General features: G+C 31.6%; 1 protein-coding gene across 6 annotated transcripts in view; it reads left to right on the top strand.

Moving 5' to 3' along the window:
- Nucleotides 1–17119, top strand: part of Epha7 (EPH receptor A7) — a 174145-nt gene that overhangs the window by 138612 nt on the left and 18414 nt on the right. For 4 of the 6 annotated variants that reach the window (XM_015498201.2, XM_015498193.2, XM_048810399.1 and 1 more), the window contains exons 6-9: nt 6471–6595; nt 9343–9526; nt 13503–13611; nt 14255–14310. In XM_015498201.2, coding sequence (XP_015353687.1) covers nt 6471–6595; nt 9343–9526; nt 13503–13611; nt 14255–14310 — 474 coding nt within the window. The remainder of the gene's footprint in view (nt 1–6470; nt 6596–9342; nt 9527–13502; nt 13612–14254; nt 14311–17119) is intronic. The other 2 variants (XM_048810358.1, XM_015498209.2) reach the window with 1 other exon arrangement.

Below are 17119 nucleotides of genomic sequence, written 5' to 3'. Positions count from 1 at the left end.
GTGTGTGTGTGTGTGTGTGTGTGTGTGTGTGTGTGTGTGTGTATGGAATACTATATATGAAATGTATATGAAAATTTTATATACATGTGAAGAATATTTCATACTCTTGATGATCTATAATTCTCAGTGCCCTGCGAATATTAACTGCCAAACAATTATTTGTGAAATAGAATTAAACTGATTTAAAAAAAAAAAAAGCATTATCTGTTGGTTGAAACAATAAGGGCTCCTTATCCATTCTGAATTGCCATGTTAGATGATAATTTACCTATTCCTCCTTGAACAGGGTAATGTGAATTGGACAGCTACTTCTAGGAAGCTACCTAATTTACATCTACTCTGTTCAAATTTTTATTTCTTTAATTTAATGAATTTAAAGTTACAATTTAATTCTCTACTAATAGTTGCTTTCTCCACAAATCTCACTTCTTTGACTCTTAAAGCATTTATGTAGAGATTTTGCTGGGAAATGCTACTCTTCTAGTACTCAATTTAAGATCCAGATAATTGTTTAACAATTAATGATCTAATGATAAAAGAGAAGAAAAATTTATTCACAGAAAGATGTCTTGTTGGATGATTTTTACAATCATTGCTTTAAAGAACTGGACTTTCTTACTGAATCCAATCGTGAAGCCTGGCCTTTTTTTTTTTGTTTCTGTAACTTGTTTTATTGCCCTACTGAACACATATTGATTTAACTTGCATTTATCCTTGTCTAGGGCCACTATATAGGACACCTTTATTTTCCTCCTTTGTCAGTTCAAAGTCATTCATTTTCATATAACATTCAGATCTTATTTTAGCTTTATTTTTCACTTCAGTAACTTCTTTGAATTTATTCAGAAATTCTATTATATACTCATTCATTGTATTATATATTTTACATTTTAATAAAACATTATTATCTTAATTGGTAGGATAAGTAGGTAGCAGTGTAAATAATATAATTTAATTTTGAAAAAAGGATGATTTTTTTCCCACTGTTTTTTTCTACTAGCTATTACAGAATGAAATTTTCTATTTGTTATAGCTACAAATCATGTTTCTCACTAAACAGATAAATTGACAGACACCTACTGTAAATGGATCTCTTCTTCATTGCTATAGACTCAATCGCTCTTAGTTCTTATGCGTTTTTTAGCTTAATTTTATACTTATCATTTACAATATATTATTTACCATATTTTTCATTAGCCTAGAAATTAAAGTTTATTAAAACCATGTTAACATTTAATATTTATATATTTTTTTTTGCATATTGCTAGAAATAGAATCCTTATATTATATGGTACTACACTTGACCATATATACTTAAGACCTACATTTTTGCTATTGAAATAATTGTGTGTGTGTGTGTGTGTGTGTGTGTGTGTGTACACACACATTTGTTAATCTGTAGTGCAAAATAAATCATTGTTGGGAAAAAGTAAAAAAGCTAAAGGACATGTATTATGGAATACTAAATTCCTAATAATGAACACATTCATTATTTAAAAGGATTGCTAAAAATAAATGCCATACCTAAAATGTCTAGCATAGAAATTGTTCAGTAAAGGACTATTATTCTATTATTATGAGACTTTGATTTGATCGTATTCCAACTATGTCTTCATTTCCACTTTTTGTACTTATCTAATGGAAACCTAACAAATTTCAAAAGATCCAATAATTTGACATACTTTATAAAAGGTCATTATATGTTCATTGGCTCATCCTACCTCATTGTATTGTTAAAATACTGATATAATTTTCCTCTTCTTTTTAATTGAAATTCAGTTAGAACATGCAGGTGTAAGGAAAATGACAACTAGTATAAATAAATTACTTTTTAAAATCTCGAATCATTAAAGTTATATCACACCAAAAGTAAAATGTTTCTTTCTTATGAATACACATTGTTTGGGGGCTTAATCCATATCAAAATTATTTCCATGTTAGTTCAACATAAAGCTTAATAGATCATGTCATTATAACATGCCATCATTAACCTTTTTTCATAGAATTCATAAAAATTTCAGTGGGTCTATTTTTTTTCTTTCTTTGTAGTATGTGTTCAGTGTCTATTGCTGCTGTTAGAAATTACCTCAAAACTTAGCAACTTCAGCCAGGACTCATTTTGTTATCTCAGGGTTCTGTGGGTCAGAAGTTTGGGCACAGTGAGGTTCAGCTGGATCCTATGCTCATAGCCTCAGGAGGCAGAAATCCAGTCATTAGCTGGTCTGAACTTTTAAAATTTACTTTTATTTTATTACTGTTTTTGTATGTATTCATTATTTGGGCAGGGGGCTCTCAGAAAGATCCACTTCCATGCTCATTATGTTGTTGGCAACATTCAGTTTTTTTGCACTTCTAGGACTAAGGTCTCTATTTCCTGCCTGTCAGGGCCAATTTTTGATCCTAAAGGCAGCCTACATATTTCCCGGTGTTCCCCATGTGTCCTCTTCAGCAGTGATGGATTGAAGCCTTTTAGGATTTGAATTCCTCTGACTTCTATAGCATCTCTTGGACCCTGGCTAGAGAAATTTCTCTGCTCTTAAAGGTTTTGGTGGTTAGATTGAGCCCATTGTGAGAAACCCACATCATCTCATTATTTTAAGGCCTATAACTTTTTTTTGCATCTGCAGACTGCCTTTTGCCATGTAATTTACATATTCATATTCACATGTTTCCAAAATTAGGGTAGGAGTGTCTTTGGGTTAGTCAGCCTCTTCCACTGTTTTAAAATGATCTTTTCCTCACTTCATGCTAGAAAAATCTCCCCTACATACAGGTAAGCTTAACATTTTAGGAAGGGAAAATGGAGCTCTTATGACTATATTCCATAATGTAATTTAAATATAGCATTGTAATTGGATTTTAGTTGGAAATGATTAAGATCAATGACTGTGTATGAGCTCTTTAAAGTTCAAAATGTGTCAAGAGCCTTATTGGTTCAGGTATATACATAAACCCACCTTCCTATTATGAATTTTGTTTTAATTCAAAACTTCATAGTAAGGAAAGAGTCTACAAATTTACTTTTCCGCCTTTCATTAGACTTTTGGTTTCCTGTTTCATCAACTTTATCAAATTTGTTATTATGCTGTTGATATTTGCCATATTGAACAACAGAATCCATTTCTGAATCATCTAAAATCCTATTTTATTATCATTGTGCAGATTACAAATATGATTAAGCTTGTATATCATGGCCAGGTGTGGCAGTGAACACCTGTTATGCCAGTGAGTCAGGAGGATGAGGCAAGGGGATTGCAAGTTCAAGGCCAGTCTCATCAACTTATTGAGACCCTAGGAAACCTAGTGAGACCCTGTTTCAAAGTAAAAAAAAAATAAAAGGGTTGGGGATGTGGCTCAATGGTAAAGCACCCCTGAGTTAAATCCCCAGTACCTAAATAAATAAATAAATGTGTGTCATGGTTTGGTCTCGTTTATATTCTATTTATTCGTTAAGTTTTATATTCATAATATAAGTTTTATATTAAAGAGATTTGAAACCAAGATAGCTCCATCTGTTTTACCAGTTACATATTAAAATATTTCTAATAATTTATGTGAAATTAACTACCATATTTCAATGCTTCTAGTAACTCATTTTTTAGAAACCCACCTAAAAATATTAAACAACTTCTTGGTGTATAGTAATTGTTTTTCTACATTTTCTAATTCAAGGACTTTATTATTTTTTGGTTACTATTTATTAACTTCACATCAATTCCAATTGAAATAGACTTACTTTCATTTTGATAATTATAAATGTTATAATTTAATGTCATACCACCTAATTGGTTCTTAAATATGCATATAATTTAGCTGTGTAGAGTTCTTTTTCAGAAATAAACTTGAGGTTGTTAGTTAAATGTTTTTGTATAAGAATTAGTGAAATGTTAGTGAAATAGTTACAGTGATCAATTTAGTAGATCAAATAACACATAAGCCCTAAAAGTCATTGTGTTTTTACGTTAGGATTCCTTATGCCATTTAGGTTTTACTTTAACATTTTACTTTAACATTTTACTTTATCTGTACATGGTGGCCTTGTCAGAATCTGATGCGGTTAGAAATATTCTATTTACAAACTGTATTTCGAGTTGTACATCCTTTATGTTAAAGATTCTGAGAATCAAGGGGAAATGTAATCCATTTTTCTGTATCAGAATCTTGTATTTCAAGGACATAAGACAAAGATTTCTCTCATCCTGCAGTTCATTATTCTCAAGGGCCATGTGTACTTTTGTCTCTGACCCTCTAAAAATGTGTGACTGGATATAGTATAAGCAAGGGTTTAAAAGTAAAATAAACGAACAACAACCAAAAAAAAAAAAAATCAGGAGTATGTTCCCAGATATGGCTCCCTGTGAAAAAGAGAAAATGTGTTGCAGCACGGTGCACGGAGTGCTGTGCTACGAATTTCAAACTATTATACACTTCAAATATATTTTTAGGCACCCTTCTTTCCCCCAAATCCTCAATTACCGTAATTTTGTTGGTAAAAGTTCTTTTCCAGGATGAAATAATGAATGTAATTTTAGTGTGTAACGTGCACAAATCAAGTCTTATTTTATACTCGGCTCTTTCTTCAATGCACTAGAAACTAAGGCTAGTAGGCTCAGATTCCAGTCTCCTTCATATCTCAAAGAATTCAGCATCCCTGCTTCTTTTGCTATACCATCCTGGGGTAGAAACCAAGCAAACACCTTACAGTTTACTCATACCAAAAATCACTTTAAGAAAGGTGCATTATTCAAAAATGAACCAGAGACTTAGACTTAACTTCTCCCTCACCTGTTTCTCGCTGACCTACTTAATGATGGCACACTTAAGTTGTGAACCCTGATGGGAGAGCAGCAGATCTACTGGGTAGTGTGTTGTCCATGCAGAATTTTCTCCTGTGTTGTATTCTGTATTTTTTAACTACAGATTTTTCTGAATGGCTTTGTTAAGTGCATTAGAGATTATTTGTTAAGTGTAACCTCATCTCACAATTGGTTGGGTTTGTGTTTCCCAAGGTACTGTCCCAAGGAAGCATGCTTTAAAGTATCCCACTCTGTGAAACAGGTTAAATTCATTCTGGGCAGAGAGCAATCATGTTAGCGACCAATTCTTCACTGTACACACTCAGGGTTCAAAAGTTGTGGCAAAAATAAGACCTCTTATTAGAAATTTGCTTCATTAAGACATAGTCAAAATGCATTTAGTCTGTAAACACAGTCAATTGTGTAGCGGCATCCCCTACAAGGGAAAGTTGTCCCACTTAATCGGCCTCGTTACTCTTTTTTTTAGTAATCTGTGAGGAAATGGGAGTCATGAATCTTCCCTGTCCTTCCTTCAAAATTGTTTGGCCAGAAAGAAGTGAAAAATGTGTTTTCTAGACATTCATACAAGAAAATATTAAGAAGTAGAAGAAACAAAATAAAGCCACAGGGATAAACATCAGAAGCTTGCTTAAATGGCTCAGCCTCATATAATTGCTTTTCTGTCAGCAGGATTATTAACAATTTCGGACATCTGAAAATTAAATTAACAGCCTTAAAATATTTTACAGAATGAGATAGAGCATGATACATGAAACATAATGACCCCACTGAAATTCAGCCAAGCCAGCGCAGCTACTCGTGTAGACAGAGAAGACAACTAGTTAATCATCACAGAGCAAATTAGACAGAGCAAATGAGCTTGCCACATTCCACAGCCTTAGCTACCAAGAAGACGATATGCCACTAATTAGAATGAAAGAACTCTAAGCATATTATTATCTGTATAGAAAGAGAAACCAAGAGTGTAGCTTTGAATTGCTTCTACCAAAGCCGGAATCCTTGGTTACATAGTATATGGTACAAAGTACACTTGTGAAAGTTCATATATGTGTTTGTATGGTGTTCATGCATATATTTAATTTAGGGCACACTTTTTGCATCTTGACATCATGACCCTTACAAATTTTCCCCAATATTAATTTATACTCTTTGAAAAAAGCAAACAGTTGGAATGCAAAAGCATTTTGTAAAAGTGTGATCATCTCTTTAAAAAATAAAATAGCTGTTTTTTTTTATATCTTTCCTTACATAGTATTGTTATTTTTTTCTTTTGCAAAGTATATTTCTGTTGCATATAAAATAAATATTTGGACTTAGTTTATCACTGGAGATTAATCTGAAATCATATTTTCTAGCCTTAATTAGCATTCATTTGCTTAATTGTCATTCTCAGCCCCATCATTTCCATTTTTCACTAACTTGAACAATGCTATCTTCTGCTGTTTGCACTTTAATTTAAATTTCTATTAAGGTTTATGAACAGTAATAAGGTCCTGTTTGAATATTCATTAGCTTCTGAATTGTGAGCTATGAAAAGGTGCTTTCTTTTACCTTAATGAAACTGGCACAGCATGGGACTGATCAGTTGTGACATTTGATTTGAGGCATCCAGTGAATTTTCTCATTGTTTATTGACACATCTTGTCCAAACAGCTCCCTCGCAAGTGAGTGGAGTAATGAAGGAGAGAGTGCTGCAGCGGAGTGTCGAGCTTTCCTGGCAGGAACCAGAGCATCCCAATGGAGTCATCACCGAGTATGAAATCAAGTATTACGAGAAAGTAAGTGCTAAGAGCAGCTGAAATGTACAACAGTGTGTGCTGTGTCTCATGTCATCCTACTGTTTTGTACCCCAAAGTTGGTCATTATGCCAACAACTTGGAACTACTTCAGAAATTGTAGTCAATTTTAGCCATTTTTAATAAGCGTCTCCCTGAGTCTCTGTTTCATTGTTACAATCATGATTTTTGTGTATAAAATTTCTATTACAGAACTGATTATTTCATTTGTAGTAAACGTATTTACTCAATTTTTGATACATAGTAATTAGAGGTATGATGTGTTAGTACAACAGAAACTACAAAGCCCAATACATTTTGCTTTTTGCTTGTTTCATTTTTGTTGTGTGCTTTTTGTTTTTAGCCCAATATATATTTGTGTGTGTGTGTGTGTGTGTGTGGTGCTGGGGATTGAACCCAGGGCCTTGTGCATGGCAGGCAAGCACTTTACCAACTGAGCTATATCCCCAGCCAGCCCAATACATTTTGAGAACTGTTGCTCTTGATATATCTGTTTGAACTCTTAATGATTTATTGAATTTATGTGATTCCATAATTATATCATCAAATACTTTAGAAGTGTGATAAAAATAAGAATATTTTGCATGAGACTTTTGTAGTATTGTCCAGATTTAAGAATCAGATAATGTTATTTTACTCCTTTATATTCTTCCTGAAATGTATTTCATATGTTATGCAATCATATCTAGCACCTTCTTCCATGAAGAATAATAGGCTAGAACTCAAGTGCTGCCCCTGTAATCTTCTTGTAGCAGGTGAACTCAGCAAATAGTTGTGTATCTCAGTATATGAGTACATTTGCTCCTGTGGAGAGAGAACAAAACAAAAATATAAAAAAGATTTGTTACAGATATCCCTGGTGCACCTCAGAGAAAGACCTGGATCAAGGTTTTAAACATGGAAACTATTACTCTTGTTTTACTAATCATAATAATAAATGTTGCTAGTATTGACTCAACTAGTTAACTACACAAACTATTTTAACTATGTAGACAGGATTACTAAATGGAAACTTAAAGCTTTGGAAAACTTTAGGATTTAGTAGACTTGGTTAAATAAATTGAAATATGCAAAATACTCTGGTAATAAGTATACTTTTTTTCCTTTTGAAGAAAAAAAATTTAAAGGTTACACTTAATGTTCATATATTGTTTAAAATAGTTTTCTAATTATTTACATTATGAAATCAGGTGTTTATGCTTGAAGTTGTGATTCCTATGCCTCATTTTTGTTCCAGGAAATATATTTTTGGTTACAACAAGTGTGTTCAAAGGGGATCACTGTTTTTAATATTGTTTGTGTTGTACGTTTTCTGATTACCTCAAGTTATAGTTCTTTCTTGAAACTATCAGATTTCAAAGATAATAAAACACAGGTTTCAAGTAAAGTTTCTCATAATGCAAATTTGAAATATTTTGCAAATTCTATGAAATAAATGTGTTTAAATAGCTAATTTTTATTTTGCATGACAGAAATGATATCTCTATATTCAGTAAATTTGCAAATTAAGCAATTATTGGAAAACAGTACAAGTATTTCATTGTGCTGTAATGTATGCAGGCATATAATCTATTTATCATCATGTTCCTCTAATACATTAAGACTCGTTCTTTTATTTAAGATAAATATATAGACAATACCAACTATCATTTTTACAAATGATAATAATGAAGACAATCACAGGTCACTTTCATAAAATTGAATTTAAGTATAGATTTATTTGCAGTTTGTAAATATCATTGTGAAGGTAAATCAAACCATAAGACTGACATTTTCAAATTTCAATGAACAATTTTATTTCTAAGTAAAATTGAATAGGAGCATTTACATAGAATAAATAAAAACTCTCTAAATTTATATAAAGTATTATCTTTTAAACTACTCATAAATAACTTAGTTACATCAAGGAAGTTTTAAATTTTTATTCATCTAAATATCATTTTGATGATGTTCTCTATATGCTCAAATTTTTATATTTATTTCATTCTTAGGCTTATCATGTATGTGCATACAATGTGTTTGATGCCTATGAGATAAAGAAGATAGAAAATGAAACTTTAAAGTAAACTTCTCAAGCCTCAGTTTTCACAGGAAATAGAATTAAATTTAAAATTTTGTCAAACCATAAATTAAATGATAATTTACTTTCATATTGAGTTTTTAATTAAAAACATTCCATTAAGTACTGCTAAGAACTATTTTGTAGAAGTAGCTTTGTTCTGTGAGAAATGAGTTTTTATTGAAAATAATTGATGTGTCATTATAGTGTTGGTTTGAAGAGAATTTCTTGATTCAATAACTTTCTTAAGTTTTGGCATATGGCTTTTTGCTTATTATATAACATTTGAGAAAAATTAAAGGAACTACAATATGATACAAAAAGCTCTCATAAACCATAGTTTTTATAGGTGTACTCACATTTTGATCAGTAGGGCACTTTGTTATATTATGGTTCTTGCCATTATGCCCTATCCCAACAAAGCAAAAAACCAAACATTATAATTATTTCATTCATAAAGTATTTCTCTTTGAAAGTCATAGAACAAAGGCAAGCATTTTACATTTAGATTTTATATTATCTTAAAAGCAACTCACTGTTATAATATTCCGCAAGGCACAATGTAGTCTCTATAAAAACAATACAGCAAATTGAAATAAATTGCAGAATTGGCTGTCAAATTATCGGGTTACATTCACAATTAAATATTCTCTATAAATATTGTTTCTAGGATCAAAGGGAAAGGACCTACTCGACTGTAAAAACCAAGTCCACCTCAGCCTCCATAAATAATCTGAAACCAGGAACAGTGTATGTTTTCCAGATTCGGGCTTTTACTGCTGCAGGTTATGGAAATTACAGTCCCAGACTTGATGTTGCTACGCTAGAGGAAGCTACAGGTAAAATGTTTGAAGGTAATTACAACCTTTGGTTTGAATTCTTATCCTTGATAACTCTCAGACTTATTTTTTTCCAGTATCAAGGGTGATGATTTGCATCAAGATAATTTTTATATATAAAAATAAATACATATGCACATACATGCATACTTTATAAAGGTCATTCAGGATAATAATTTTTCTATTTCTGGGTTGTTTTTTTCCCTGCAATGTTCGAACCTTATAATTTACACTACTTACTTTAACATGCACTGGATTTATTTATTTTACAAAGGTGAAGTTAGAATTAGAAACAAGATTTATACATTTTTTATGTTGACACAAGATTTTTTTTATAGACTTCAAAGTAATCATGCTTTGGGTCCTTCAAATTATTCCTTCTGAAAATTTCCCCAAATGAGGCTGGGATGTACATGGGGTGGACAAGAGAACCATAGCCAAGAGCTGTGTTAATTTAAGCTACTTGTCACTTAGCAGTAATTTCAAACACTGGAGTTCAGAAAGAAGATCTTAGAACTTATATTTCTTTTGTTTTCATCATTTCTTTCTTCGTTTTTATTATGAAATATTTCAAGGATACTAAAGAAATACAGTATATAAAAATATAAAGGAGATAAGTAAATGAATATCCCTGTATGCACCATTCAGCTGAAATATACAACGGAAACAATAACTTTAAACTCCTTTATCACAATTGATATTCTTTAGTGCAACATAAAATTATAACAAATCATGTATATCTTTGTAGTATGTAACAAATGAGCAGATGTGTCTTGAGGTGTGTGTCCAAGCTAACTGTTAAGACTACAGGTTCAGAATAAGGGACTCACTACTGGCTGTGCTTCAGGTGGATTGAAGCCTGTGTTTCTGTACTGGGGAATTCTTGATTCCTCACATTACTGCTCAGGCACAAGGTTCACCTCATCTCCTTGCCAATCTAGTGTCCCTATAAAATTCTAAACAAGAGAGAGTAGAAAAATGTCATATGATTTTTTCCCTCACCTTTTAAAAGAAGTTTTAAAAACAAATTAAATTAAATGATTTGATCAAAGAATTGCTTTGACTTCAAAGAATTTTTTATAGATATTTTATGAAATATCTTTTGCACTTATTTATTGTTTGAAAGCCTAAAAATAGTAGTATTTTTTTTTCAAAATATTTTTGTTGCTCTTTTTTTTTGGGGGGAGGGGTACCAGGGATTGAAATCAGGGGCACTTAATCACTTAGTCACATTCCCAAAAACCTTTCATTTATTTATTAATTTTTAAATTAAGACAGGGTTTCACTAAGTTGCTTAGAACCTCACTAAGTTGCTGAGGCTGGCCTTAAAATTATGATCCTCCTGATTTATCCTCCCAAGCCATTGGGATTATAGGTATGTGCCATCATGCCCAGTTTTGTTACTTTTTGATGAATCAATAGTACTTATGACCACAAAAAATAAAATTTATGTTGAAATCATTTTGAAATATAAATTGTTTTATAAAATTGTAGTTATACATAGGCATCATAGAAAAATTTGTCACATAATTTGTTATGAGGAGCTTAATGCTATTCTGATTTATTATTATCATTTTTAAATAGATTATATAAGACCCAAAGTGAAAGTATCTAAGTTTAGTGGCCCTAAAATATTATAAAAGCATTTTAGGCAAGAATTTCAACATTTAAATGTTTGAGTGGTTTATTGTTAAAATATGCTACAGTAATTTTCAACTAAGGCCAATCTCTTGCAGGCATGTGGCTGGGTTCACATCTTACCTCTGCTATATCCATTTATAGAATTTGGGGTGAATGAGCTATTTCGGTGTACTGTGCTGAGATAGCAGTACCCAACTCAGAGGGTATTTTATGACAATTAAATAAATTAATATACACAAAGTGCCACATGTAGTTCCCAGCATGAAAGTTCTCACATGCCAACTTTTATTATTTAGCACAGCCATTTTCAAAGTTTCTGATCTCAGAAAGATTTTTACATTAAAAAATATTGAGGACTTCCAAAACAATCGTGTCCATGTGGGTTTTAGCTATCACTATTTGTCAAGTTGAAAATTGAAATTAAAATTTTAAGAACACAAGAAAATGCAAATATTATCTTCCTATTATAGTAAAAACAATTTTGACCTTGTAGATCCCACCAGAAAGTTCTTGAGGATTCTTAGGGATTCCTAGACAACCTTTTGGGAACCACTTAGCATGAGGCACTGTGTAAAGAATTGTGTATATACAGAGATGCAAGATACAGTTGGTGCTCTCTGTTTAAAGCTTAGTGAAAGAGGGAGTTTACAAATTCTGACTACACAATTAAGCTCTGGAAGAGTGTGTGACCCCATATGGTGAGCATGTCCAAGAAGAGTAGTGGGACTCACTGTACTAGGACATAGGGCAGGAGGGAAGATGCTTCCTGAGAGAAGTCACTTGAGCACTGTTTGAAAGAGAAGTTAAACTCAATTGTATATATACACTAAAATTCCCTTGTATAAAGAGCCAACCTACTGCCTTTACAGTTTTTAGGCCATGATGTTCTGATTATAGCTTTTACAAATTACTTGTAAAATTTATTGCCCATGAAATAGATGGAAACATTAGCCATAAATGTCAAGTATGGAAAACTTAAAATTTGACTCTAACTGTACATAAATACATATAAATAAATATTCTCAAATTCTGATTCATCAGTCACCTGAGTTAATTTTTCTCATGGAGCTCTAACTCTGAAGCTAAGGGAAAAACTGAGCCTAAGACAAGCAGAGAATTAGACCCATGGGACATATTGATTGAATGGAAAGAATTTCTATACATATGTACATAATTTCTTCCTTCCTTCCTACTCCATTTTCTCTATCTATCTGTCTATCTATCTATCTATCTACAGATTAAAAAACAAAATTGAACCAAACTAACAAACAAAAATATTTGAAATCATCTTGTCTTTGTTGTGTGTTAACGGGCTAAAAATTAAAACTTGAAACCTTGAAAGTTTGTTTTTTTTTTTTCTCCCAAACTTTGCTTAGTTCCCTTGGGGAGCAAATCACATGATGGTAAATTAGGAACTATGTATATAACTCCTTTGTTCAGACACTATCAGACCAGCTATTTTTGCTATTTTTCAATATAGAAAATACCTCTTATTAGCATGGACATACAGATTTAAGAAATAAATTGTCAAAAGGACACACTCATGAATAAATATAGAAAGGCCAATCCTAAAAAAAAAAAAAAAGAAGAAGAAGAAGGAACGAAGGAACAAAAACAAAGCTAGTGCTGCCTATTATGGCAAGATAGACTCTGCCTACTCTAGAGATCCTGTCCCTTGCCACCAACTGGAGTAGTATTTTCCATTCTGCCTTAAAGATTAAAGCTGTTGATTGTTTCAGAAGTAAGCAAACCATGTTAATTTGACTTCATTTATTATATATTTGTAACTGGATCATTTATTGGCATATATGTTTTCATTGTTCTATATGCCTGATGATTTTATCAAGTCTATAACACTATTGAAAATATAATACTCTGGGGAAAATGTGGTAATGGTGAATTGCAATATAAGAAAACCTTGACTAGTTTGGAAAAATGGAATTGATAATATGTGTTACTTTGAAGTATTTTAATCAGAGACTGTTTTAAAGGACATGGAAACATGAACTCATTCCCATGGAGAGTTTTAGAAAACTCCAGCTGAGTTTGCATTAATAAGCATGTAAGAACCATTTAGTATTGTACAGGAAGTATCTACAAATAATGACAAAATATTTTTTAAAGTACTTGAAGAAAATTTTCCGTTTCATAAGTAGGCTAGGTCCTCTCTAATCTTACAACTTATATAAAATGCAAAAGTAGACATATTTTAAATTTACATTGATACTATACAATTAATTTATTTAAAATTAAAAGTGAAATAAATAAAACAGATATTTCTTACTCTGTTTAACCTCTTATATTCTTGCATGACATTGAATATTTCTGAGCCTCTTTCTTCTGTTTAAAGCCACAGCTGTCTCCAGTGAACAGAATCCTGTTATTATCATTGCTGTGGTGGCGGTGGCAGGGACCATCATTTTGGTGTTCATGGTGTTTGGCTTCATCATTGGAAGAAGGTATAACATGGAATTGTTCTAATATTTAACATAAAATTATTGATTTTTGAGTATTAAATAGACCTGTTACTTATTGATTTTAGTATATTAGAATCTTATACAGTAAATGAGAACTTTCTTTGTCTGATATAAAATCTCAAGTCAATAAATGGTTATTATTCCAAGATCAAAACAAAGTGACAGTTTTATTATTGCCTTCAGTTTAAGGGGAATGAGCATTGTAATTTCTATTGGATGAATTTTTATTGATTATTTTCATAGTTACATTTTCATAAAAATGTAGAAAATACCTAACAAATGCTTTACTCTATAGATATTGAAATAAATGCCTGTGGAAACCATTTAAAAACTGGAAGTTTTTTCCCAAAGAAATAATAATCAAATATACATTTATTTATAAATCTAAATCCATAAATAAAGTTCTTTTTTGCATTGTTTTACACTAAGACTCCATTTTCTGTGAGTTTTTAAAATCATGTGAATTGTCATATTCTCACTAAATGGATTTGTATCTATTAGGAAATAGTTTTTAAGTTATAGTTCTCACTAGTATGTTGTTAAGTAATAAGGTACCTCATACTGAATGCTAAATATATAAAGTAAAATCATTGATTGATATTGTCACAAATTTGGCTTTTTCCAGGCACTGTGGTTATAGCAAAGCTGACCAAGAAGGGGATGAAGAACTTTACTTTCATTGTAAGTGTTTGGCTTTTCTTTATTATTCTGTACCCCAATTAATAAAATGCAAATATCATTGTTAATATTGGCATGAACAAATTCCTGATGCATCATGCTTGACATTATATGAGATCAAACTTTTGCTTTAAAGCCTTTAAGATATTTAAAATGAAAATCATGTGATGTGAATTCAGAAAAGTAAAGTGTTTTGAGAAATGTAATATGACTGAACTATATTCAGCTGCTTTTACATCACAATTTTTCCTTTTGCAAACTTTGCACAAGTATTTCTTAACATTTTAATAACAATTCATGAAATGTTTCATGTCCCCATTTGCTGTCTAAAGAATATCACTTCAGATTAGGAGGATAAACCCTTTTCTCTTGCCCAATGAGTGATGCTACTATGAAATATTAAACTAAGGAGCCTCTTTCTCGTAAGAATTGTTTATCACTCATAGATATTTCATGGTGCACAAAGAATACAACAGTATTTCCAATTCACTGTATTTTCCTATTGATTTTGAGTTACCTCTCTCTTAAAAGTTCATATCAGAAATCACATTCTAAAGAGAACCTCAGACCCAAAGACAGTGCCCATCTGTGTTGATCTTATTCTCATTGCAATGTGAATGGCAAATTAAAATAGGAGCTGAGAGTAAAATAAACCGAACAATCAAATTATTCCAGTTCTGAAAATTAATAATTACTATTCAAACCCGTTATTCCTATTTTTAATCCTTGAAAATATTTAAAACCAATTTTATGTATTTTTTCTTCATAGATACAATTCTTACTAAAATTTCTCATCATAAATTTCCTATATATATCATAAGAATATCACTTATCATGCAATTGATCATATTCTTATGTCAATATTGTAGAACATTTTGTCATATGCCCTCCTAAAGTCATAAGTACACATAAGCATCAATCAAGAATTCCTAATCATTTTAGAATATCCTTGTGATTGTTTTATTTAAAATTCAAATGAATATATGTGGTTTAAATACACAAATTGTGACTACTCTTTTTATCATTCCTAAATTTTTCAATGTGTTTTTATTTGTTAAGCCACCTTACCCCGATTTTAGATTTTGAAAGAGAGGTTGATTTATGTAATACAGATCCAAATTGAATAGGTATAGAATTCCAGTCAGTAAAGACAGGAAGGGCATGTGGGATGTGACAGATTACTAAAGTAAAGGAGAGGTAGATTTTTTTAAATCATGATTTTTAAACTTCAGGGCTCCTAATTTCATGGATTCCCTCCCCATTCCTGACCCTGAGAGGCCCTAAGCACTTTCACATATGTAATTGCATCTTCTTTTCTCAAAGAGGGTATCCCAGATCATAGGAGGTTCCAAACTTAAAAAATTTGAACCTACTCCTGATTATAAGGGAGTTCATGTGCCTCTGCTACCCTCCTGGGATTATCCAATATGTCCCCACTGTGCGAACTTCCTTTTGCTAATTCATCAGGGATTTCCCTGTGACAAGCCTCAGTGAAGAGAGCACTATAGTCAGCATATAGCTAGAATTTTCAAAGGAAAAGTGAAGGTCCCAGTTTTTCCAATTTCATGATAGTACAAAATATTTTTTAACAGTCCCCCAGACGGGAAGAGGAGAATCAAAACTTGAATCCCTATATTTTTATTTCTAGTGTAAAATGTATAGAGAGGGTTAACATGAGACCTTATTTCCTGGCTTGATCCTCCCCACATGTAAATAATGTAATGGCACAGTTCTTTAAGTTTATCATAATCAGTATGTCACTTTGTTTCATTTATTGACTATATCTGAGATATCACAAAATTATCAAAGATATAAATTTTAGTTAATTTGATTTTAATTCATAGGTTAATGTAGACATTAAATTGAAACACGGCTTATCCAAAACTAGTTGTACAGCCTAGTGTTTCATTGTCATCATTCAGTTTCAATATTTTGATGCCGTTCACATTTTCATGTTTCACATCCAGTTTGTAAAGAAAAATATGTAAGTGAATGTCTTAAGCTAACTTAGAAAAGATGAACTTGCTATATATCAACAGTTTTCATCTCTGTGGAAAAATATCTATGGTGGTTTAAAGGTATTTAACATTCATGAAAAATGTAAATGAGGTATTAAAGCATAAAAAAATCACACTTTTACACTGAGATAAGAACAGACCAGAATATTCAGAAACTATGTCAATATTTTCTTTATTTTAAAACATTCATATGAAAAATAAGAGCACTTAACCTGTCCTATCCTGGTAATCTTTGATATTTTACAAGGATATCTTTTCTTGTCATTTGATAAGAACCAGATATTTCATTTCATTTTATTATTATATCTAACATACCTCAAGTACAACACTGTGGGAACCAGCTGTTTACAAGTTGGGGTTCTTTTATTGTACATGGACAATTTTCCTAGGTGCTAAGACATTGGATTGAATTTTTACAGAAACTTGAAAGCAACCATTTAACTGGCTTTTAGAGTACTGAATTTAATAGAATGTCCAGTCATTTGTATCAGGTGCACTCAACTCTTGGTGGCCCCAAGTGATACATTTAAAAATATAAACACAATGGAGGAGTTTAGTGAAGCAATTCCAATTTACATTTTGTTTCCTCCTACCATTTCTTCTAACAATGTCTTGGAATCCAAGCTGGGCAGCATTTCATGTTTTTATGCCAAAATAGCTTTGGCCTGTCAAAATGTTTTATGACAGCTTGAATAAAGAACCATCAAAGAGCCATTTGAAATGCAGAAGGCTAACTCCAATCTAGCTCTCTTATCAAAAAATAAAAACAAACAACAACAACCCCCCCCACCCCC

This window comes from Marmota marmota, unplaced genomic scaffold, assembly GCF_001458135.2.
Source record: "Marmota marmota marmota unplaced genomic scaffold, marMar, whole genome shotgun sequence".
In the NCBI taxonomy this organism is placed as follows: domain Eukaryota; kingdom Metazoa; phylum Chordata; class Mammalia; order Rodentia; family Sciuridae; genus Marmota; species Marmota marmota.
Note: the sequence above shows the minus strand (reverse complement) of the source record. Positions and strands in the feature narration are given on the sequence as shown.